Consider the following 22,922-nt stretch of genomic DNA (forward strand, 5'->3'; position numbering starts at 1 on the left):
ATTTGTAATAGTGGATGCAGCAACGCTGACATACTCAATCTGTAAAAGATGCCAAGGCTCATACTGCCCCCATCAATACCTCTGGAAACATCTTTCTTGATCAGAATGGAATACTTCTGCTGTTCATTTTTTATTTGGAAAATAGCAGGCTTCTTACCAAAAAATATGATCTTTTGAAACTCTTTCCTGCAGAAGGATCCATTTTTTCCCCAAGTCAATGGATACATAAACCTACAAAAGAAAAAAAGAAAAATTAGATGATAGGAAACTGTTAATGTTGTACATCTTCAAAGACAGGTCCTATGTCACTATTAAAATGACAGATTGCACACCAATTAAAAAAAATAAAATCATTACCAGGAACTCTCTACAATGTTTTTCAGAGTAATAACCCTTCCCAGAGAAAATATTTTAAAGTATAATATATAATGAACAAAACTCAGTGACAATGTCTTCTTGTTTACCATGAAAACAAATCACACTTCATTGTGGGTCAGATTCTTTTTTACCTCAGCAGGGTTACACAAGAGGGATGGTAAAATGACACTTTTCTTCTCCTTCTTCCCATTCATTGACCAAACAAACACAAACATTCCCTTTACGCTTCAAGCCTTAATTCACCAAAATACTTAAGCCAAGAAGTCAGTGGACTTAAAAATCTTCTAAAATAGGACTGATAGTAGAGAAATGTTTAAGAGATTTGATGAGGAAAGGTGCCCTTAAGGGCATGAATACCAATTTGTCACCCATGAGAAATGGTCACTCAGCACAGAATCAGAAGATGACCTGGAGGAGGAGGACTCCAGATCCAGCTTCCCTCTGAAGAGTTTACCCTGGTAAAAAAGCCAAATGCTAATGATATGGATGGATATCAAGAGTGCGGATGAAAGCTGTTTTCCCCCAGAATAAAGTGGGATATAAAACACCTATTCAAAAATCTCCCTCCTTCAGCATTTGCCTTCGTTATGTGTTTCCTCTAGTTAAAATAGGAAATACCTATCAGACTTCTAAAGAGACAAATATAAAGTCCCCTGCTGTTTGCATGCATTTCTTATTTGTTCCAATTTACATATGATGAGTTTTCTTTTAATATCTCTAATAGCGAAAAAAAAGACAAGCAAAACTGTTCTCTGATGTGGGAATAAGTCATCGGTTCAGTCGCTGATAGCTCTGGGAGAAAGTGTCTTATGAGGACTAGTGAATATTTTTTTTTAAAATGACGAGTTCAATAACAAATAAAAAAACCCCAAAACCTGATTATGTATTATGTTTTACTACAGAAAACAGGAAATATTAATATGTAAAGATAAAGGCTGAGGTAACATATCAGCATAAACTCTATGGAAAAGTTTACTAAAATTTGAATTAAAGATAAAACAGTATTTCTCATTCTGCACTTCACAATGACTGGGCTTTGTTCCACTGTGCACACAATTAAAAGAGGTAGACCACAGTTTGGGTAAGAAACTACAAACGGGACTTGGATTGCTTACTTTAACATTCACCCAGTCAATGCAGAGACAGAAATGATCAGGGAGCAGAAAGTCTTTGCCCTCAGAGCTAAATGGGTTAATGAGAGGGCTGCAGAGCCAAGCTCCTGATTTGCCTGCTAACTTTCTGATCTTAGTTTTATTAAGTGGGTTAGGGTTTGCTGCAGCCAGTGTATTTTATAAGCATATAGCTTAGAGCAACCTCCTGGGAGAGAGGGATGTACCTTTGATTGGGCTGTGAATGGGCTTTGAATGCAGGACAGAGAACCTAAGCTTCTTACTTCAAACATTTGTCACCACAGGCATTGCAGAAAAAATAACCATTGGTCTGACCATCTTTCTAAAAGGGCGGACCCTGGTCAGCTAGATACCTGCCTCAGCAGACTGCTATAAATGTGAAAGAGATGATCGTTTAATGTGCTGCCCTAACCCTGGTGTTCAAGCTGCAAAGAAAGCCAAGAATTCAGAGGTTCCTGGCAAGAGGGGAAAGAGCTATTTAGGGTAAGGCACATGAACAAAGGTATATAGTTTTGTCATGGAGGAATATCAGAAGAAAATGAGAGAAGAACCAGTCATTAGAACAGTGACGCCTGTGCAGTAGGGGCCAAAACAGACCAAACCAAACCCAAACCCTCGCCACCAAACCCAAACTACCTCCCCTCACACACATTTAAGACTTAAGTCTGGGAGCTTATGAATGAACAGTTTGGCTTAATGTAGGGGGAAGCCCTTGCAATATTACTGTAAGGCAGAGTGAGGTAGGATTAATAAGACATATTCAAACTGAGAGGAATTTTTAACTGATGCAGTATTTGAAACAAATAGTTTCAAATCACCCCTCACTACAAAAAGGACATTGAATTACTCAAGCATGTCCAAAGAAGGGCAACAAAGCTGGTGAAGGGTCTGGAGCACATGTCGTACGAGGAGCAGCTGAGGGAACTGGGGTTGTTTAGTCTGGAGAAGAGGAGGCTGAGGGGAGACCTCATCACCCTCTACAACTACCTGAAAGGAGGTTGCAGAGAGCTGGGGATGAGTCTCTTTAACCAAGTAATAAGTGATAGAACAAGAGGGAATGGCCTCAAGTTGTGCCAGGGAAGGTTTAGACTGGATATTAGGAAGCATTTCTTTACAGAACGGGTTGTTAGGTGTTGGAATGGGCTGCCCAGGAAGGTGGTGGAGTCCCCATCCCTGGAGGTGTTTAAGAGTCGGGCTGACATAGTGCTGAGGGATATGGTGTAGCTGGGAACTGTTAATGTTAGTTTAATGGTTGGACTAGATGATCTTCAAGGTCTTTTCCAACCTAGATGATTCTGTGAAATAAAAAATAATGTGTAACTAATGTACACATTCAATTGCCTTTAATTAAAATATGACCCATATGTGTTTTGGTTTTTAACAGGTAGATATGATAAAACTACTAAATAAGATCAGATATGAGGTGAAAACAGTTATATTAGTGGACAGCTAAAATCTCTGGCTTCAGCAAATACATCTAATAGATCTTACAATTCTGTTTATTACCACCCATTTTATAAATGTGTGGAATCACTTTTCTAAAAAATTGAAAATGCTTTTCTCAGTTTTGCCATTTTTTCATCCTTTCAGATTCCAAATGAATAAAATCTACTGCATCTCTGTTGAGTTTTTAAAAAATCTAGAAGCATTTATATACAGTCAGTGAATAGCTGATTGTATTCCTTATAATTGAGGCAGCCAGAAAAAGAGAGTATAGATTTGAGGCAGTAAATGGATTAATCCAGCCATGTTGACTGTCTTTGCATTCATTTATAGTGTCAACTGGAGGCTAGAGCTTTATTTAAACAAAATATAGGGTTCTGAATGAAAGAACAACGCATATTTTGCAATATAAAATAAGCCCTAAATCAAATCAGAAGTGAGAAAGGCTGTGATGCTCCAGTAGACAGAAAAGCCTTGCTGATAGCTATTTATGATGGACATGATCCCATATTCTCAAAAGTGCCTTTGTAAGAAATCATTTGAGTAACAGAAGGTAACGGCTTCTCCTGAGTTTTAGATTATGTTACATCCTGATACTACTTTATTTCAGTGAAGGTAAAGTTACTTAATTCAAAAATCTAGAGTATATCATCTCCCTAGGCCAAATTCAGATCAACACTGTCTCTCAAGACTGTTGATTTTAGTACAGCAACCTTTTCTTATATCAAGTTGCAATTTTGGTTTTCAACTCCTCCTTTGTCAACATCACTTCATCTTCCTCTCCCTCCTATGCCAAATATATCAGATCTTATATAAAATGTAAGCATGCTACTGACCCAGTTATAGTCAAAAGCAGCCTTCATTCCTACACATCTCAGGTAAAGATGTAGGACTTGTCCCATTAGTCTTTATGGTTGACTCCTTTTACTGTCATATTAAAAGTCTGTGAAAAATCCATCAGATTACCTAACCCTTCCTGTTACTCCTGCAGTTATTCTTTACTGAATATTTTGTATTTTTTTTTTTTGTCCAGTCACATTTGAAGAGTGGCAAATAATAGCATCACTCCTTTTTGGAAGATTATCCAAGTATAAAATGCCTGAAATCTCCCTATCATACATATTTCATCAAAACACAAAGCAAATGCTTTACTTTGTGCTTCTACCTCCTTCACTCCCCCGGCAAATATTTCTACCCACTTGTTATGGGCTGGTCAACTTCTTGAATACATTTCTTCAGACTCTTACAATTAAAGGTTCTGCCATTCCATAATTAGACAGAATTCAGGAATTATATCATAAACAAAAGTCAAACTGAAAAAAGAGGTTTTCATAACAGGCATTTCATAACTTCAGGCTTCCCTGAAGTATTTTGTTTACATAACATGCATTCAACATATCTGTAATTGTGTTAGGATTTCAAATTGAAGATGCTAAATAAAATATTTAACGTGATTTGTGACTGAGTTTGGTTTGCTATGTTTTTTTGTTCTAGTTCTATCCTTATTTGCAAATGCCTGCAAATGTGAATTGTATAGGGATCAGCTATTAACTTACATATCTCAGAAAATATCCCAACAAATGACTTGATATAACATCACTGAAATCAGTGCAGTATTTGGCTTCAGGATGAGCAACTTTCTCTGACTAATCTCACCACCTAAATATACGCCTTATGCAAAGTCCGACAAGGATTAAAATGGACTAGAGTTTACAAATTTCAGTTTAAAACAGGAGAAATGATGGGAGCCAAGACCACTACCAAGACCAGAATCACAGTGATTTTACAGCTGCAGTTTTGTCACCATGAAAAAGAGATGAACTACACACTTACAGACTGTGTGCACACTCATCAGTCCTTTGCCTAACCCATCCAGAAAAATGACTTTATAATTTAACCAGAAGAAATCTGAAAGATGGTCAGTATTTACAAACATGATACAACTGAATCTGAAAGTGGTATAAATACATTGTAAGAGAGAAAATTATTCTACATTTCTGCAAATTCACTGTATATTCACTGATTCTCCAAATCCTCTTCTGCTGAACGACTGTGCCATTTATTTTATATTACTTTATTTTACATCCAATGAATGGCCTTTGGAGGCACTATTTCAGCTTCATTAACTTTCTACTACACTATAAATTACAGAGCAGTTGCTTATGGTCGGTTTCTAGGGAGAAGCACAATTCAGAGGTACTATTTAACTATATTATGCAGGAGGATAAATATTACCAATATCCATATCAACTGAAAATGCCAAGATTGAATTTACTGTAAAAACAAAGATTTGGACACAAAGACAATAAATATTTAAATAAACCTCAAAACCAGAATATGATTCCCTTCTGGGCAACTGATATTTCATAAAACCCAACACTAATCAGCACATATCAGAACTGTTTTATATCTCCTTAGCAAAGTAATTCCTAAATTTCAAACAAATGCAGTATATTCAAACTTTACCTTTCCTTCCTTGGTGTAAGCGAGTACTTTATCTTCTTCTTTTGGGTGAAAGAGGAGAGTTTCCACACAGAAAGTAATGGGTTGTTTCTGGAAAGTGGCTCCTTCATCCGTGCTTATGAAAAGGCTTTGGTCACGGTCATTATGGGAAGAACTTACAAGAATTATCTAAAAGACAAAAGTGACAACATATATTCAGTAGACTGTTTTCTCTGTAACAGACAATACAGCCTTACTTTTCTTGTGTAAATGTCAGATTTAGTACATACCTTATCTATTAAAATTTTGTGGACAAGAAACTCAAAAGCATCTAAGAGATAAGGACTGCAAGATCCTGTTAATCTTTCCTGAACAAATCTGTGAATGTTAAATTCTATAACTTTTCTTGCAAATCACACCAAATTGACCATGCTCCTCATCTCTACTCAAAACTACTGTCTTAGATTTTGGTCCTTGTGCAAGGTTCATGAGGCCACATGAGAAAATCTCCAGACTAGCCAAAAAAGAATTAATACTAGTATTGACTCATTCTAACATGTCCTTATAAATACATCACTTTATCTAGTAGGGCTGCCTTTATAAATACTAAATGTAAAAATAATCACTGCTATAGTTGTATCAGAAGAATGTCTGAGGAGACAGAACTAGTTTATAATGTCTCTCTATTGCTTCACCATTCTTCTGCTGACACATTTTGGATAAAAAGACAATTCGCTTTGATGCAGAAAAATATGCCAATCAATTATTTGCATTTCCTTCTCAGGTCCAAATAATACCTTGACTCAAATATAGTAAGAGCTTGAGCTATCTCCTTGTGTGAGCTTCATGTCAGGCTTTCAGCAACAAAGAAACTCTCCCCACATAATTTAATCAGAATTTCACTTTTTTCAACCTCTTCACCTTTTGCAGTTAGCTAGTGTGTTATAGCATGGTTCTAAAAAACCCAATGTGAGCATGCATTTTTATTGTCTTTCCAGATCAAACAGGCCCAGTTTGCATTCAAAAAGGTGCCTTTATCAACTGATAGCCTATAAACAAAACATGGATTTTCAAAGCCCAGCTGGGGTCTATTTGGCTCACACTTCAAAAACAACTAAAAAAATAATCCTGAATTCAAAATGTATTTAGACTATTCAGCAAATGATGCAGAAGACAACACTAAATGCTGATCACTGTGATACAGTGACTGCAAATTGCTTACAGAGATAAATGTCAACAAGTTATGCAAACAATTACAATGATGTGAATATAGAGAAGGAAATAGATAAAACAGTACAATTTTTATGTAGTCACTTTTTTAGAGTAAAGCCGAAGTTAAAAATTTAAAATTTCTAATGAGTTACACAGATACAATGGCTGGACTGAGCTTTAACTGCAACTGGTCTTGGAGGAAAAGCTAGAAATACCACATTTGTCGATGGTCTGATTTGACAGGTTACTTAAGCATGTGCACTTGTACCTGAAGCTCATACAGAGTTGCACTAATTTCTGTGTAGTTTTCATATAACTAAAATGGGGCACATATTGAAGTATATTGCTGAACAAGAGAGAGAATTACACATACTTCAGGGTCCACGGTCCACTGCTGAAACTCTACACTAAAGCATATATTAAGCCAAATCTACTTCTATTAGCTGTGTGACTAAGAGCAGAAAGATAATAGCCCATAACCTTGCTATGATCTTGTATTTTTTTAATGATATACTTTACCCAAGAGTAGGAAACTGTGTCATTTTTATCAGAAAGCCTCTATAAATGACACCTTCACAAATGCCATCTCTTATTCCTACTGCATCCAATAGCTTCCTGACTCTTGGTAAACTCTTTCAAACAGTGTCTGTTTAATTTATTACTATATACACTCCAAGTATGCTGCTGGTGACCTAGATAAAACATTCAAATATTCTTGTAACACACTTATTTGGCAGGTTTTCTGCAGAGGGTATGGCTGCCATGTGCTGCCCTATCTGCTTGCTTCTATTACAAGATGGAGTGAAGAAGTGTTTATGCCCAGCACAGAGACTTGTACCTTCCTTGACACACTATCATCTGCAACTCAGGCTCAAAATACTTAGTTTTTCTTGGAAATAAATGAATTCAAACTGTCTGCATGCTGAGTGAGCTATACAGTGCTCATTCCTGTTGATCCCTGATCAGATCACAGAAGGAAGGACCCACTCCTCTGCTAAAGTAAACTCCACAAGCAAGGTGTGGTGGTGCAATTCTTACCACCCCCACCCCCCCCCCTCTTTGTTGGGCTGCTTGGTGCTAGGTGCGATTTCACCCACATTCCCTGAGCTATACACCAATCTGTGGAGATAAGGACTGACAATGTTAACGAGCCTGGCTTCTGCCCCTCCCGATTGCTCGGAAATGGTTAAAATGGCCCATCAACTCCTAAGGGCCTGGCACACCTGTGCCTGGGATGTGGTCAAATGGGAACAATAACAGAGTCGCACATTAATCAAATTCTTGTGTAACTGCTGGAAGGCACCAGAAGGTATTTGACAAAAGTCAATTATCTTGGACCCTATAAATGGCGACCACCAGGGAGACCCTTTGAGCTCTCCTGGATCGCAGTGGGCCTGTGACCAGCATCTCCCCTGAGCTGGGACGCCTCTCAGGTACCAAACCCTTAAGGTGTCGTCTGCTCCAGACGGAAGGCCAGGGCGAAGTCCCCCGCTTGAGTCTCAATTATCGCCCGTTGAGAAATGCCAAGGCATTGTGAGTATTTGCTCTAATCTCGAGAGGGAAATTTTCTTTGAGCTAGCTTCTCTTTACTCTGTGTGTGTGTGTGTGGGTACGTACCCTTGTTTCTCTGTGTGTGTCCGTTCTGTGTTCATTCTACTGAATCCAAACACCTTTGTTTCTGTATGTTTGTCCATTTTGTTATGTGCATGCATGTGTGTATATATATAGGTACCGTTAAGTAAGTTAGTGTGAATCTTGTCATTTTAGAATCTGAATAAGTCGCTTTTCTTTCTTTTAGTATTTCTGAATTATTTTATAATTGCTGTTATTAATAAACCTAGATTTCTTACTAAATATTACCGTGTCAATACTTTCATCCGTGACACAAGGCTGCCATGTAGGCTCCACAATCCCTGATGAAGCTTACGTCCAGGCATGTCCTCACATTTCAACACATGCACAAGGCTGGTGCCAAGACCCACGCTTAGCCTGCAGTGTGTACAAGTCCTTCCATGATGTATCACTAGAAGCAGTACGGTAGTATTTCCATACAGAAAGCTTAATATCTTTGGATACAGTCTTCTAGTCCAAATAACACTTTCTGTAAATATCATTATCTTAATTCTCTCCTGTTAATGTTTTTTAAAATGTATACAACTGAGACAACAAATCAGTATAGTATATACTCCAGAAAAGGCATGAACTGCATGTGTACAGAAGGGTAATCTCTGGGCTACAGCGCTATTGTTTCCTTTCTTTTTTTTGGCCCAGTAAATCTTACACTTCCAAAAATACCAAAATATTGGCTTCAAAATAATAAAGGAATGAGGTTTACAAATTTGGGAGTGACTTTCACTGTTAATGAGCCTTGAGTATAGGCACGTCTAAGTTTCATAATGAGGACCCAAGAGCAGCTTGCAGAGAATATAATTCTAGAAACTGAGTCATAAAAAAAATACTAGCTATAATGAAATGCAAACACATGGTGATATTTGCTAATGCTGTCCTTCAAAAATATTATGTATCATTCGGAGTTAAATCTCTCAGAAAAAACATAGCCTAAAGACTGTAGACATCTAAGCATATATGGCAGAGTCCCTAACTATACTTTTATTCACACACACATCATAATTCATTTAATGAATTATTCTGAATTTCACTCAGTGTTCTGATTTATATTTCAATAGTTTAAACTGATCATTATATGCCAGGCATACAGATTTGCTTCCCACAGCTAACACACTGGGTGCTCAGACTTGCCTGCTGGCTAACAATTCTTATTGAGGAAAATATTCCAGAGTAAATATTGTACCCACATTAAATGCTTTCCATAGCAAGTTTTATTTACTTTGTAAGTGGAACAAATAGCAAAACCTTCCTGCTAGCAACTGATGAAGGGGTGCAACTGGGACATACTATCTGGAGAGACGACTAACAGTGATTGCTGAGGGTTTTAACTCAAAATAAACAACTACTTGCTTGAATAATTTTATATCCAGAAACAGATTCTAATCACATCTAAATTTCACTTAAGCTTTTTTTAAACAACTTCTTACAGAGCATTTCTCCCTCCTGTGAGACTCTTCTAATATTTTTTAGTAAATTGCAACTTTATATTATGCTGTTTATCCCTGACCTCGCTACTTAATCTCCCATCAGCTAAATCAACAACAATAACACATGTGTATACATTGAGATAGATGTAAATCTGCAAATACCAGTAGTTAAGCAGAGGTAAAAAAAAATATTTCAAGGAGATAAACTATTCCATGGATTGTAAAGAAAATGAGTGAAAATAGAGTATGTTATAGATCAAGAGGGAGGAAAGCAAAAAAGATTTCTAATAAAAATGAAAAATACTACATCATGCCAACATATGAGTTAAAGCATTCCAAAAATAAAGAAAAGCTATGCTTTTCCTCATTTCAGGAAAGTTAGTGAGGCAGGAGGTAATATAAAAGCCAAATAAGTCTGAAAACAAAAAATGAAAAAAAAATTAAGCCCATTTATTTAATCTCTCTTTCAGGACTGATTGGCCAATGTGCATGTCTAACCATTCCCTTTACTGGGTGGAATGACAATCTGAGCCCCAAAGGATGAAAAGACTCTGACAGCTTGGGCTACAGTAGCTTGCATATCATACTTCTTCCGCTATTACCATGAAGACTTGGAATAATCATAGTGATTACTAGGGAGTCTTAACTGTAGATTTGGCAGCAATTCAAAGCAATGCTGTAATTTCAAGTGGCAATAAACACAGGATATTAACATGCATCATTTGCACTGTGTCTGAAATATAACCACCCTCCCCTCAGTTTAGGTCCAATCAAAATGTAAACTCAAGATAAATTTGATCTTAATCAGCACTTTCTTTAAAACAAGGCAATCTTCTAACACATTACAATTGTGCCATCTCTTTCAGCTACAGCAACTGATCTTAATTTTAATTCTAGCTTTTATTTTCCTTTCTGTTTCTCTATTATTTAAAAAGGAAAATAAAAAGTCAAAATGTCCATCACAAAGAAATTTCTAGACTCACAGCATCTGACCTACCACAGGAAATTTCTGCATTAAGTGGTGAGAGAGGAGACACATTTTTTAATTCTATAATCCTGCATATGGTCAGAAATCAAGACACCTCATATTCCTCAGCACTCTAAACTGACCTTAAAGGAAGAAACCTCGTTCGGGCTGAGTAAGAAATCAAAACTCTTCATTTAAGCAGACAGCAGCCATGCACTGAGAGGCCAAGCATGCCCAGAAAGCACCTACACCTCTTCAGTCACCTCCAGTAGACTGAACTCCCACTGGACATAGAGGATTTTGCTATGGGGATTCAAAACTAAAGAGTGCTGGACTCGCTCTAGCAAAAACTTTAAAGGTGCAGACTTATGAGCCATCCCCATTAAGGTCAAATAATTTCCATTAAGAACATGTAATGTTAACGCTTAGATGAAGGTTCTTAGCTAAACTGAAGATAAGGCTGCTGGGCACAGGGGAGCACCAAACTCCTAGTGATACCATCACATAAACCTGTATGCCTACGTGTGTTTTGAAGATAAATATTCTTTGTGGCAGTACTGCCAGTCTCAGGGCAGTATTCATAGATCTTCACAGCATTGCAGTCACACCCTCAACATTTTTGAGATTAAGTAACGAACTCAACTATTTTTCTTGGGTTTACAATTTACATTATTTATGTGTTATTAGATATGCTTGGCTGATACAGAAATTACTCTAGCTCCTCATCCCAATTGTAAATGCAATGTTGCTTCTCAGGCAGCATTCATAAAATACACAAAGTGGATTGCCAAGGGTTATGATTTTTATCTTGGATGGTATGAAAGACCTGATAACTCAAGAGCGGCAAAGCTACAGAGTGAAATATAGTCCCTTTACTCTCATAGTGGTAAAAACAATATCTAAAGAATCAACCCAGGGTAATTCCAAGCAGACTGTAAAATAAAATGCCTTCCAGATAGCAGTTGAATCTTGTAGATTTTTCCTGGAAGTTGCACCCAAAAATCACTCCTCACAAATGTTAGTTATTAGTGAATCTAATCACTAACGAATCACTGAAATTTAACAAGAGTTAGAAAATCAGCTTCTGTGTACAACTGATTTGTGTAAATAAACATCGATGGAACACATATGTACATGAATGTACACACACCCCAGACAATGTATTATTTTTCACAGTAGGCATTCACAACTTCCTCTAGAATTTGTATTTACTTTCTCTTGAAGAGCCCCTTTCAAGCTGTCACACAGATGCATTTCAAAACAGCAACTAGTCTCTATGCGTACTGCCATAAGGGAAGTGAAGGTGGGAATGTTAAGGATGGTTCCCAAGAAATATCCGCTACACTGATCACATTATCTCAGGAGACAAGCAAAGGCCATCTGAAGCAATCCTGGTGGGGCTAACAGAAAGCATGTATTACAGTTTCATCTCCCCTGTGTTATGGTCAGCTCATTAATCATTTGGAATATCACAACTGAAACTGTAATATTATTTATCTAGTACCAGCAACATATTAGGCACTCTAGGATGTGGAGTGAATATTAAGAGGTTAGGATCTTAAAATGAGCTAGTTACCAACTGGGGCAGCTGATAACATAAGACATGCTGAAGAGGCAATGAACATCAGAGTTAGCACCTTAACAGAAAAATGTGTTCAGAGCAACTGGACAGAGAACAACTGGCTCACACTGCACCTAGGCAAGTCTGAAATTATATAATCTGATCATAAAAGGAAATAGTTTTGAAATAGTTGGCTTTTCTCTAGGGCATTCAATATAGTGGAAGCAAGTTTAAGGGTGGTTACATATCATAATAATGATGCCCACAGAGAAACAGCTACAAAAGTTCTGACTGATTTTGATGACCAGCCTGAAAATCCTGCCCTGTTGCACTTGTTGGCAACCTGTATATATCTAAATCTGCCAGATCTGTACAAGTGAACACCTCAAAGGTTCTGTGTACGCCAGCTCCCTAGGGGATACCAATTACAGCTCAGTTCTTCAGTCTTCTTATTTAGAGAAGTGTCAGGTAGGATAAGCAAACTGATCATTAGCTCTTCCTGCACAGGAACAAATCTTATCCATCTATAACCTGCTGGAACCAAAAAATTATTGCCACTTGACTAGCATGGCAGGCCAAATTTTCATGAGGAATTGTTATGGTTTGAGCTCAGAGGGCAACTGAGCAGCACGCAGCCGCTCGCTCAATCCTTCCCTCCTAGGAAGGGGAAGGAGAAAATACAACAAAAGGCTTGGGAATCAAGTTAAGGACAGAGAGAGATGACTCAACCATTATGGTCACAGGCAAAAACCAGACTTGTTAGGGGAAAAAAAAAAAGAACATCAATTTAACCACCACTTAACAGAGTAGGACAGTGAGAAATACAACCACATCTTAAGAACACCTTTCCCCCAATCCCTCCCTTCTTCCCCAGCTCAGCTTTTCTCCAAATTTCTCTACCTGCTCCCACCCAGCAGCACAGGGGGCAGGGGATGGGGTTTGCGGTCAGTTCATCACATGTTGTTTCTGCCGCTCCTTCCTCCTCAGGGTGGGGACTCCTTGCACTCTTCCCCTGCTCCAGCGTGGGGTCCCTCTCATGGGGGACAGTCCTCCATGAACTCTCTCCAACATGAGTCCTTCCCACAGGCTTTAGCTCTTCACAAACTGCTCCAGCGTGGGTTCCTCCCACACATTGCAATCCTCTCAGTGACAAACTGCCTCAGCATGGGCTTTCTACAGAGTCTTGGCCTTCTTTGGGTGCAGTCACCTGCTCTGGCGTAGGGTCCTCCATGGGCTGCAGGTGGGTATCTGCTTCATGTGGACCTCCATGGGCTGCAGGGGCACAGCCTGCCCTCTCACCATGGGCTGCAGGGGGGTCTCTGCTCCGGTGAACCTTGCCCCACCCTCCTCCTCCTTTCTTCCACTGACTTCAGTATTTGCATAGGTGTCCTCCTCACAATTCCTCCTCACAACTGCAACTCCTCTTCCCAGGTTCCCCTTCTTAAATATGTTACCACAGAGGTGCAACCACCGTCACTAATTGGCTCAGCCTTGGCCAGAGACGGGTCCAACTTGGAGCTGGTGGAGCTTCTTGAAGTTTCTCACAGGGGCCACGACTGTAACCCCCTCTCCTGCTACCAAAACCCCACCACACACACAAACCCAACACAGGAATGCTCTGTTCAAAACCATTTCAGAGCAGTAACTCATGCCACCAGCCCAAGAATTCTAAAAAAAAAAAATGGCACATGTTAAGCAGATTTGGTATTCCTTCAGTATACTGAGAGAGGTGTGAATATGTCAAAGGTCACAGCAAAAGGAGAGGAGAAACAGTACTTCAACATCTTCATAGACAGTCCTTTCTTTAATAGCTAATTTTTCTAGTGTTATTTGCACCTATCTTGCAGAGCTAAGATACGCATACGTTGTTCATCTTCTGCAAAATACATTGGTATTGTTATGAGCAAGTAGTTAATTAATAACGAATATCCTTAATATATGCAATGGATCTCTTGGCACAGGTTGAACTTACACTGACAGGAACAGAAGCTTTACTAGGTACCTAAAGTTGACATAAAGGAACCTAATACTATTTGTTACAGATACTACTTTTTCGTCTCTGTTTAAAGTGAAAACAGAAGAGTTCTTTGGTCTCCTTGCAAGGTCCAATGTTAGCCTGGCTATTGCTAATTCTTTAGCAAAAGTGATCCTTTAATGTACTCTTTGTACAGTTCCTACATCTAAAAAGAGCAAAACTTAATGCTGAGCTGTTTTGTGGGATGATCATCATATTGATATCTTTACATATTCAAATGGTTTAATTTAAAACTATGCACTACAGTGTACCAGGAACTAAATCAGATAGTCTTTCCCAGTATGGCCTCAATCAGCAGTTTGAGCAGTGAACAGCACTAGGGGAGGCATAGCGCCGATTCTTGTCACAGCAGGGGAATGTTCTCTAACCAGGTTTTATATTGCCCATAAAATAAGGACATATTGTATGTCTTGGAGGAAAAAATAAGGAAGTTGGATTGCACAGCAGAAATGGACAAGTTTCACTCTTTCTCACCAACATCTCCACAAACATTAGTAGTTCCCAGACAGAACATTCACACAGTGATCTTTTTAGCTTGGGCATTCACAGACTAATCTAATTCAAGAAGTTATTTCGCAGACCTCCAATAAACCTGCAAATTTTTTCTGCTTGAATACATCACAGAGCAAAAATATAAAACAATGTTTCCCAAACAGGATAATGCACAATAAATGACTGCATATGTGTGTTGATCTAATTTAATGAAGAAACAGGTCAAACAGTTCCTAGTTGCCAGCCATTAATTTGTCAGCAGCAAAAACTGCACTAAGCTCAAAGAAAAAGTCACATGGATGGTAATTAGTGGATGGGGAGAAAATATGAAGGAAACAAATGCAGTTGTGGTGATTAAAAATACCAGTCATATGGGATTTATCAGGACCTCGCTGTCTTGTGTAATACGTAAACACTTGTCTGCCTTAAAAATATTACAGGCATGCCTTTTTGTCTTTTTTATGAAACTCAGTTCTATCATAAGTCTGCATAATAATTTTCCGAGAAAACTGGAAAAGGAAGCTCTCAAAGCATTACTTTGGGGAATCTCACTTTGCACAAATTGTCCCCTCCAGTTGCAAATACTCAACAGGTTCCTGGTGTTCTCACAGCCAAAGGCCTTCCCATAATATTCCCAATATACCCCTACCATCACTTGAGGTATCAACTTCAAGCACCTCTGCTCCTCTCTCTCCCAATTCTATAGAGCACTTCTTATGGAGATCAATGTACTTAACGACTCCGTTAATCATGAAGAATAAGTAGCATTTTCAAAACCTGAAGACATGTGTGTGCATATATAGGGGTGTGTGTGTACACATCTGCAAATACACACAGGTTCATGAAACCAGATGGGCTACATTCCCAAAGTTGCTGGAGCAACTGGCTGAAATCACAGAGAGCTTTGAAAGGCTTCAGTGATTGGGAGAGGTTCCTGAAGACTGGAAAACAAAAAAAATCATGCCCATCTTAGCATCATCTACAAAGTCTGAGATGTGTCTCACACTGTATTTTGAATTTGTCCGTTCCCATATCTAAAGAGGTAGCTGGCACTATGAAGTGAGTTGTTAATGTCCTTACCCTTCAGGAAGCACCTGCTTCCTTTTGCGACCTGTAGGCACTCTCCTTAATGGAGGTCTGGGTATAGTTAAAGATTGAACAGCTGTTCTCTCCTAGACCTCAGGGAAAAACCCAAACCTGGGGGAAAGAGCAGCGTTGAGCAAGTCTTTCATACATAAGGCACAACTGATTATGTGGTTTTGAAGGGGAAAATGGAAGGGGGAGAAGAAAGGGAGGCAGAACAGCAGTAGCAAGTGCTGGAAAAACAGTAATTATTTTTCACTTGAATTTGGCCATATCTCCATTATGTAGGCTACAAAGCTTAATTATAAAAGCTCTTGCTATTGAAATATTTCCCCTTATCTTTGATATCCAGTCCAAATGGACTGGAAAAAAGCCCTTGAAAAGCAGAAAGGAAATGTCTTTTAAAGTAATTTTTGGTCCCATTAGGGTGAATCTCATTAATAGAAAAAGGACTTCACTGAAGAATAGAGCTTTTATATTCAGAAGCATACCGTACTGCTGTGCCTGATTCTAGCAGCACTGTAGATAATAAACCTTTCTCCATCAGGGCTTAGATTTTTGAAGTTGTAAAGTACCCATTTTATACTGAGGTAGGGTTTTAGTAAATGCACATGCCTGGCACTCATTGCACTAGTTTTCTCCAGATGTAATTGGGATGGGTGTTGATTGGAGCTTTTGAAAGATGATGTATAAAACATTTTTTCTATTGAAAAGCATCATTTTGCCATAACTGAAATGTATTGCTGAAAACTTACATCAGAAGATTTACCAGCATGATTCCTAAGGCCCATGAGGGAATTAGGGGGAGAGGGTATTCCTTCCGGGGCTGTTCCACCTTATGCACATAGGTAGAAAATATTTGTTGGGACAGAGACACTGACTTTGTGGATCAGTTCTTAGAGCACTCTCATGTGTTGTTGCAGGAACAAGTCTTGGTATCTTCCCAGTTGAATGCTGTGATTACTAAACTTCAGGCAATTCCGTACCTATTTTCATATATATGACACACAAAAAGCTGCATGTCACCAAAACCAAGACAGAAATAGAAACAATGTTCTTTTGCTCATTTGTTTGACGGGTAATATTTAGAGGGGCAAGGGTTAGTGTTAGCTATATTTGTTCCCAAGTATGTTACTCTGGCTCTTTTTCAGTACATTTTAATGAAAAGTTGAAAAATGAATAGGAAAGAAAATTAAATAAATGCACAAACATTTCTAATAATCCCCTTTCTTTCACTTTCACTAACATTTAATCCTCATGAAAAGTTTGTAATTAATCCAGTGGATTTTCTTTTTTTTTCCAAGCATAATATTTTACTGAAAATGAGAAGTTGGAGAGCTCGGATCCTGGCAGTGTGTTTACAGACACAGAGGGCATCTAGGAAGATTTCAGGAGCTTTCTCTTTTGGCAAGAATATTGCTAGAGATTCAGCTATGAATTATGGCTGATACTAAAAAAGAAAATCCAGGTGATATTGTTATTTTTCCTTCTAATACAGACAGCTACACAGAGCTCCAAAACTATCAGACCGAGGTTAGTCTTGGGGTACCAATTCTGTTCTCAGTCAGCAGGAACTTTGCAAACTGACCGTTTTGCAGACCCTGGGACTGTCGCCATCTGAAGCAGAATCCAAACAAAACATTAGTCTTACCACCACGTTGGCACTTAGAAGACTTTACAGTAGTTCTTGAGGCTGTAGACAAATGTCTTATGAGACTTTACATATATAACAGTTCTCTACATTTCATATCAGTACCAACAAGACAGGAATAAAAATATGTATGTGCTTACAGGTGGTGTTAAAATGGAAATGAAGGAAGTGCAAAACCAGAGAAATTTGGGAATGGGAACAAAATACTGAAGAAGATATATTGGCAGGAACAATTGCATTTCAACAAAGAAAGGAGGAAATAAACCTCTCCGCTATTCCCCAAATCTCTGTATTGTTCATATTTTGATTTCATTAGCAGAACTTACCAGATACTATACAAGTCACTGGATTGTCTCAAGCATATTGGAAGTAAATATGGGGCTATTGGAAGCAGCCCCGTATTAACAAAATTAATTTTAGGAGTAAATAAAAAAGAAACTTCTCCCACTTATATACCACCCCCCACCCCAACGCTGTCAATGAAATAAATATCAATAATGAAAAAATGTTCATATTTATACCAGGAGTTGTTCTTATGAAAAAAAAAGAATCCAAACCAATTGCAGTGTAACTTCAGACTTTCAGTTTAAGGTACCGTCCACTTCCAACAACTGAATAATAAATTTCATCCCTTTACTGCACATTACGACCACATTATACTGATACATATCAGTATCTTAGAGTTAACTTTCATGAGGGAAGAATGCCTTACTGCTCCAGAGCCAATTTCTAATCTCAGCTGTGCAGATGTGTATGTTTTTGATTAAATCTACTGGTCAATTGGCATGCACGTACACAGCAAACAGAACACGGACCTGTATGTCTTTGGATTTGAACAGGCAGTCTTAAATAAACTGGGTTAGACAGAAAGGATAAAAGCAATTCATCTCAGTCGGTAATTAGGTATCATTCTGAGACGCAGTTCTAGTGTTCGATAGACCCAAATGGATACTGCCCAGGCATTGCATTAGAATGCAACTCTGAGTTGGAAGTTGCATGTTTTTACAGCCTTTTCCTTCAAATGAACACGTTCTTATTCCTAGGTAAGAACTTCAGCTCATCTCACTGTTTTTCCCCTCAGATCATCTATTGTGCTAAGGGACAGGCTAATGTGGCTACTGGGAGTTATTTGTCCAGTGTAACTCCCAGAAAGCTGAAGAGAAGGGAATAGTACAAACATATAGGTAGGAAGGGACTTATGGAAGTCATCTAATCCAACCTCCTCCTCCAAGCAAGGCCAAGTAGAATATGTAGCTCAGGATCACATTCCTTCCAGTCCCAAATATCTCTAAGGATAGACATCCCACAGTCTGGATGGCCTGTTTCAGTGTTCAGCTTGCCCTCATCACAAAAATTGGTTTCCTTGTAAGCCACTGGAGTTTTCTGTATTCTGGCTGGTGATGTTGGTCCAGACCACACCGCTGAGGAGAGTCTGACTCCAGCTTCATGCACAGCCAGTTTGAGGCAGCAACAAGATCTCCCCTGAGCTTTGTTAAGGCTGAACCAGCCCAGCTCTCTCAGCCTCTCTTTGTGTCTCTTGTGCCACAGCTCTGGATCTAGCTGCCCCTCCACTGGGCTCCCTATGGTATGTCAATGCCTTTCTTGTCCCAAGGAGCCCAAAACTGGAGTATCTATTCCAGATGCAGTCTCAAAACTCCTAAATAGAGAGGAAGGATCACCTCCCTGGGCCTGCTGGCTACACTCTTTCCAGGGTATGCAGTTGGGTTTCTTTGCTGCAAAGGCACACTGCTCTGCACTTGAGTGTTCAGTGAGGAACCCCGGATCTTTCCCGCAAAGCTGCTTTCTAGCCAGTCAGTCCCATTCATACAGTTGTTGGAGTTATTCCATCCCAGATAAGGACTTTTTTTTGTATTTGCCTTTGTTGAAATTCACATGTTTCCTCCCAGCAGATTTCTCCAACCTGCATAGTGAACATGACTCTGAAAGTACCATCCTGAAAAAAAAAAAAAGTGTGTAGATGGAGGCACCTAATAATTGCTGTTGACTCAACACCAACCACCTTGTCCCCCACAAACACTGCTCCCTGTACAACCCATAGCAAAGGGCAAGCACTGAAGCTGGGAAGACTAGAAACCTCTGAAAAATCCAGAGAGCAATCCAACTATCTTATTGGAGAAAGCTAAATGCTTAGGTAAAGATGGGTCAATTGCCCCAAGTAGTCCAAGCCCCTAACACTTTGATAAGGTAGGATCTCAGATTCCTAAATTAGAAGGATGTGATTCCACCCTTGATTTTCTAGCCTCAGTTATAATGAGGAATGTTGAACTGCTCATCTCTGTTCTACAATATATTCAAATGACCTTTTCTGGTCCTCAGATTTGTTTCAAAATTTCTTTTTGTTCCTTTTTTTTTTTTTTTTTTTCTTCCCCCTGTTGGTATTATCCCTGCAAACAACATAGTGTACTTTTTAAAATTTATAAAATCCTTTCCAGTATAACTTTCCAGGATGCCTTGTCCTTCACCTCTTATGTTTTAATCCATTGCAGCCCTGGACCATAGTTAGCCACTGATAAAAAGTGTAAGATTTATAGTCTTTTATATAAATTATATTTGAGGTAATGCTCCTAAAAACTTGGAAGCACCATCAAATTCACTGTGATAAAACACAACTTATAGGGTGGAGGCTGGGTGGTGTGAGTTAGCCATAAAGGATGAGACATAAAAAAATAAACACTAGGAGATATGAAGAGCCTCTTTCACACAATTAAAAGTTAATTAAAAACTCAGTATAATCTATATCCAGAAAAAATGGCCTTTTGTCATTTCTACAAATGAGTTTCCAGAAAGAAGCACTCATCTGAGACTGCAGCCCATTCCAGAAAAGTAAATAGGAATCACACAATAATCAACAGCCTGTCCCAGGTGGCATACTAATTTACTAACAGTTCTTGATAATTTATTGCAATTTAAACAGTCAGTGACAGGCGGGGGGGGGGGGGGAATAAATAAATAAAAAAGATAGGTTTATTTACTCTCTTGCCTGACAGTGTCTCACAGTCAAATCTACCTCGCTTCATCAGCTTGCTCCTAGGAACTTCTTTGAGAGAATTAATAAGCAGACAAGAAAAAGTTTGTAGTGAAACTCATTTATTGCTACTGAAAACAAAAGGGTCTATGGGACTTAAAAAGACATCAAAGATGCTACATTTACAAAAAAACCCCACCAACCCCCCCAAAAACCAAGAGATAAAAAATAAGCCTCATTCAAGAAGAAAGATTGCCCAGGTGGATGGTTAGTCTTCCCAAATTGCCTCCAAACAGATCTCTGTGGTCTGTGAAATAATTTGTCTTTGTTAACTAAATAATATCGCATGTTTATATAGAATCCTAAATCAATCTGAAATTACTTCAGAAAGTAATAACTAAAATTTCTGTGAGTTTTAGCTGTATAAATCAAGGTGGTGATACTGAAGTTAGAATTCATAAACAAAGCAGCAAGAAGATCCCACCATCTAAAATGTGGTCAGCATGCCTATAGTCCTATCTATGTTTTCAAAGGGCTTCAGCATATCCATTTATCTGTCAACCTGATTACAAGTTGCCCAGGGGAAGACTCTGTCTCTGCTTTACATCTGGACAGTGCCAAGCTCAATCATACCTTTCCCTGTAGGTGCAACCACGACAAAAGTAAACACAGCTGCAAAAATCAGACTGCTCACGCAGAGTGCTGAGAGCTGTTGAGTGTTTTTTGAACTAAGTTCTATTTTTTTAACCCCTAAATGAGAACTTGACGATTTTTAGAGATATCAAATCTTTATGGCAAATTAATTCAAATGAGCTACAACACGGCCCTCATTTCCACCATCATATACAGAAAGCAGCTCCATTAATTTCATTCACTGTACTACTGCTGATACACTAGTGGTGTGATTTGCAAACTGCTCAGCATCAGAAATTCCCAATTGTATCATCTTCTTTCAAGCTTTCAACAATTTTCAAAGATTTTAGATCTATGCCTACAGAGAAGCCAGAGTCCGCTTAGCCTCCTATTCCAAGCTTCTTTTCCAAGGTTTATCACTAGGAAGAGTTTTCAGTATCCTGGAGCTATGAATGTCATTTTGCAACCAATCATGACAGCGGGTATTAATGAAAGGTTACATGTGATTCAGGCTTTTATAATCACTGCAGCCAAAGAGGAAAAGGGAACAACGCAGGTTCACAACTGAACAACCTGTTGTTGTACCATGCTAACTGACAGGAATCACTGCAAGCCATTCAGAAACTGAACTGTTCACCTGGAAAACAAGCTCTGACTAAGGAACGTCATATTGCCAACAGCTAGTTGAAACAGGATGAAACAAGCTATGTTTTTGGAATGGACCATATCAATTCTGGGGAATGGCAAATCTCTGCAAATCCTCAACATACCCAACCTGTCAAGTCAAGTCTCAGGTAAGACCTGCTCATCTGATTCCCATCTCTCTCTTGGTGACACTGGGGGACTCTCAGGTCCCTCTGCTGAACAGGCACGTCATCAGTACAAGTTTTCACAGAAATCCAACCAGGTAGGGCAGCTACAGCATGATGTCAATGTTTTTCTAATACAAAACAATTGTTGACATCTTTCTTATCCACATTCAAATTTACAGTTAGTATGTTTAGTCTTTGGTTTTATGACAGAATTTGTGAATTCAGATTTAGGCCACAGTTTCTTATGGAGTATGGAACCTACATCCACTACAGAGAAACACTTTTCAGTGAACTGGGGACATATGGCTCAACCATAACCTGGTTCCAACTAAAACCAGTTCTATAATCAAACAATCCCACTGAAAAACATCTGTCTCATATTGAGACATTTCTCAGAAAGACATGAAACAGCTACACTTTGCAGCCTACCCACATGTTCACACCATAACCTATTAACCAGAGGTTATCTCTAGTTTTCACCAGTAAAATAAAAATGGACAGAGTCTTTACATGTCTGCAAGGCTTTGGAAACATTCATGGGATGCAGATCACGTTACGATAAGTTTGTATTGTCATAAGTGTCCAAGATTTAGCATGGTCAGGCTGGGAATTTATGTATTTTGTTCCCCCAAACCCCAAGTACATCTTTTGACTTCTCTCCATTATTCATGTTTAAGTGAAACTGAAGTTGATGAACTATCACTGAAGGAGAAGGAGAATGAGCAGGGTAGGTTATAGGTAATACAGACATTCATATAAGCATCTCCATGAAAAGTTGCCGTTAAAGTGATTTGTGCTGCTCTGTATCTTTATCAGATCTGGGCCCCCCAGGAAAGCATTTGTTGGTCTGTAGTTCCCATTACGTAGCACAATAGCAATGGCTGATCCTGTGATACTCCACATTCTCATACAATGAAAAATGGTTTGATTTTATACCAGTATTCTGTCTACACTTGTCTTCAGAACTTAGGAATGCATTGTATTTTTTTGTATCTATTCCCAAATTCAGCTGTTTTATTTTTAGGCAAAATAATCAGCTGT

At 38.7% G+C, this 22,922-nt stretch overlaps 1 protein-coding gene across 1 annotated transcript in view; it reads right to left on the reverse strand.

The window, feature by feature from the left end:
• SORCS2 (sortilin related VPS10 domain containing receptor 2) overlaps window positions 1–22,922 on the reverse strand; it is a 573,028-nt gene that overhangs the window by 100,510 nt on the left and 449,596 nt on the right. The window contains exons 4-5 of the mRNA XM_074865689.1: window positions 5,418–5,582; window positions 158–231 (exon numbers count right to left, since the gene is read on the reverse strand). Of these exons, the coding sequence (XP_074721790.1) occupies window positions 158–231; window positions 5,418–5,582 (239 nt within the window). The remainder of the gene's footprint in view (window positions 1–157; window positions 232–5,417; window positions 5,583–22,922) is intronic.

The sequence above is a fragment of the Strix uralensis genome, chromosome 4 (assembly GCF_047716275.1).
Source record: "Strix uralensis isolate ZFMK-TIS-50842 chromosome 4, bStrUra1, whole genome shotgun sequence".
NCBI lineage: Eukaryota > Metazoa > Chordata > Aves > Strigiformes > Strigidae > Strix > Strix uralensis.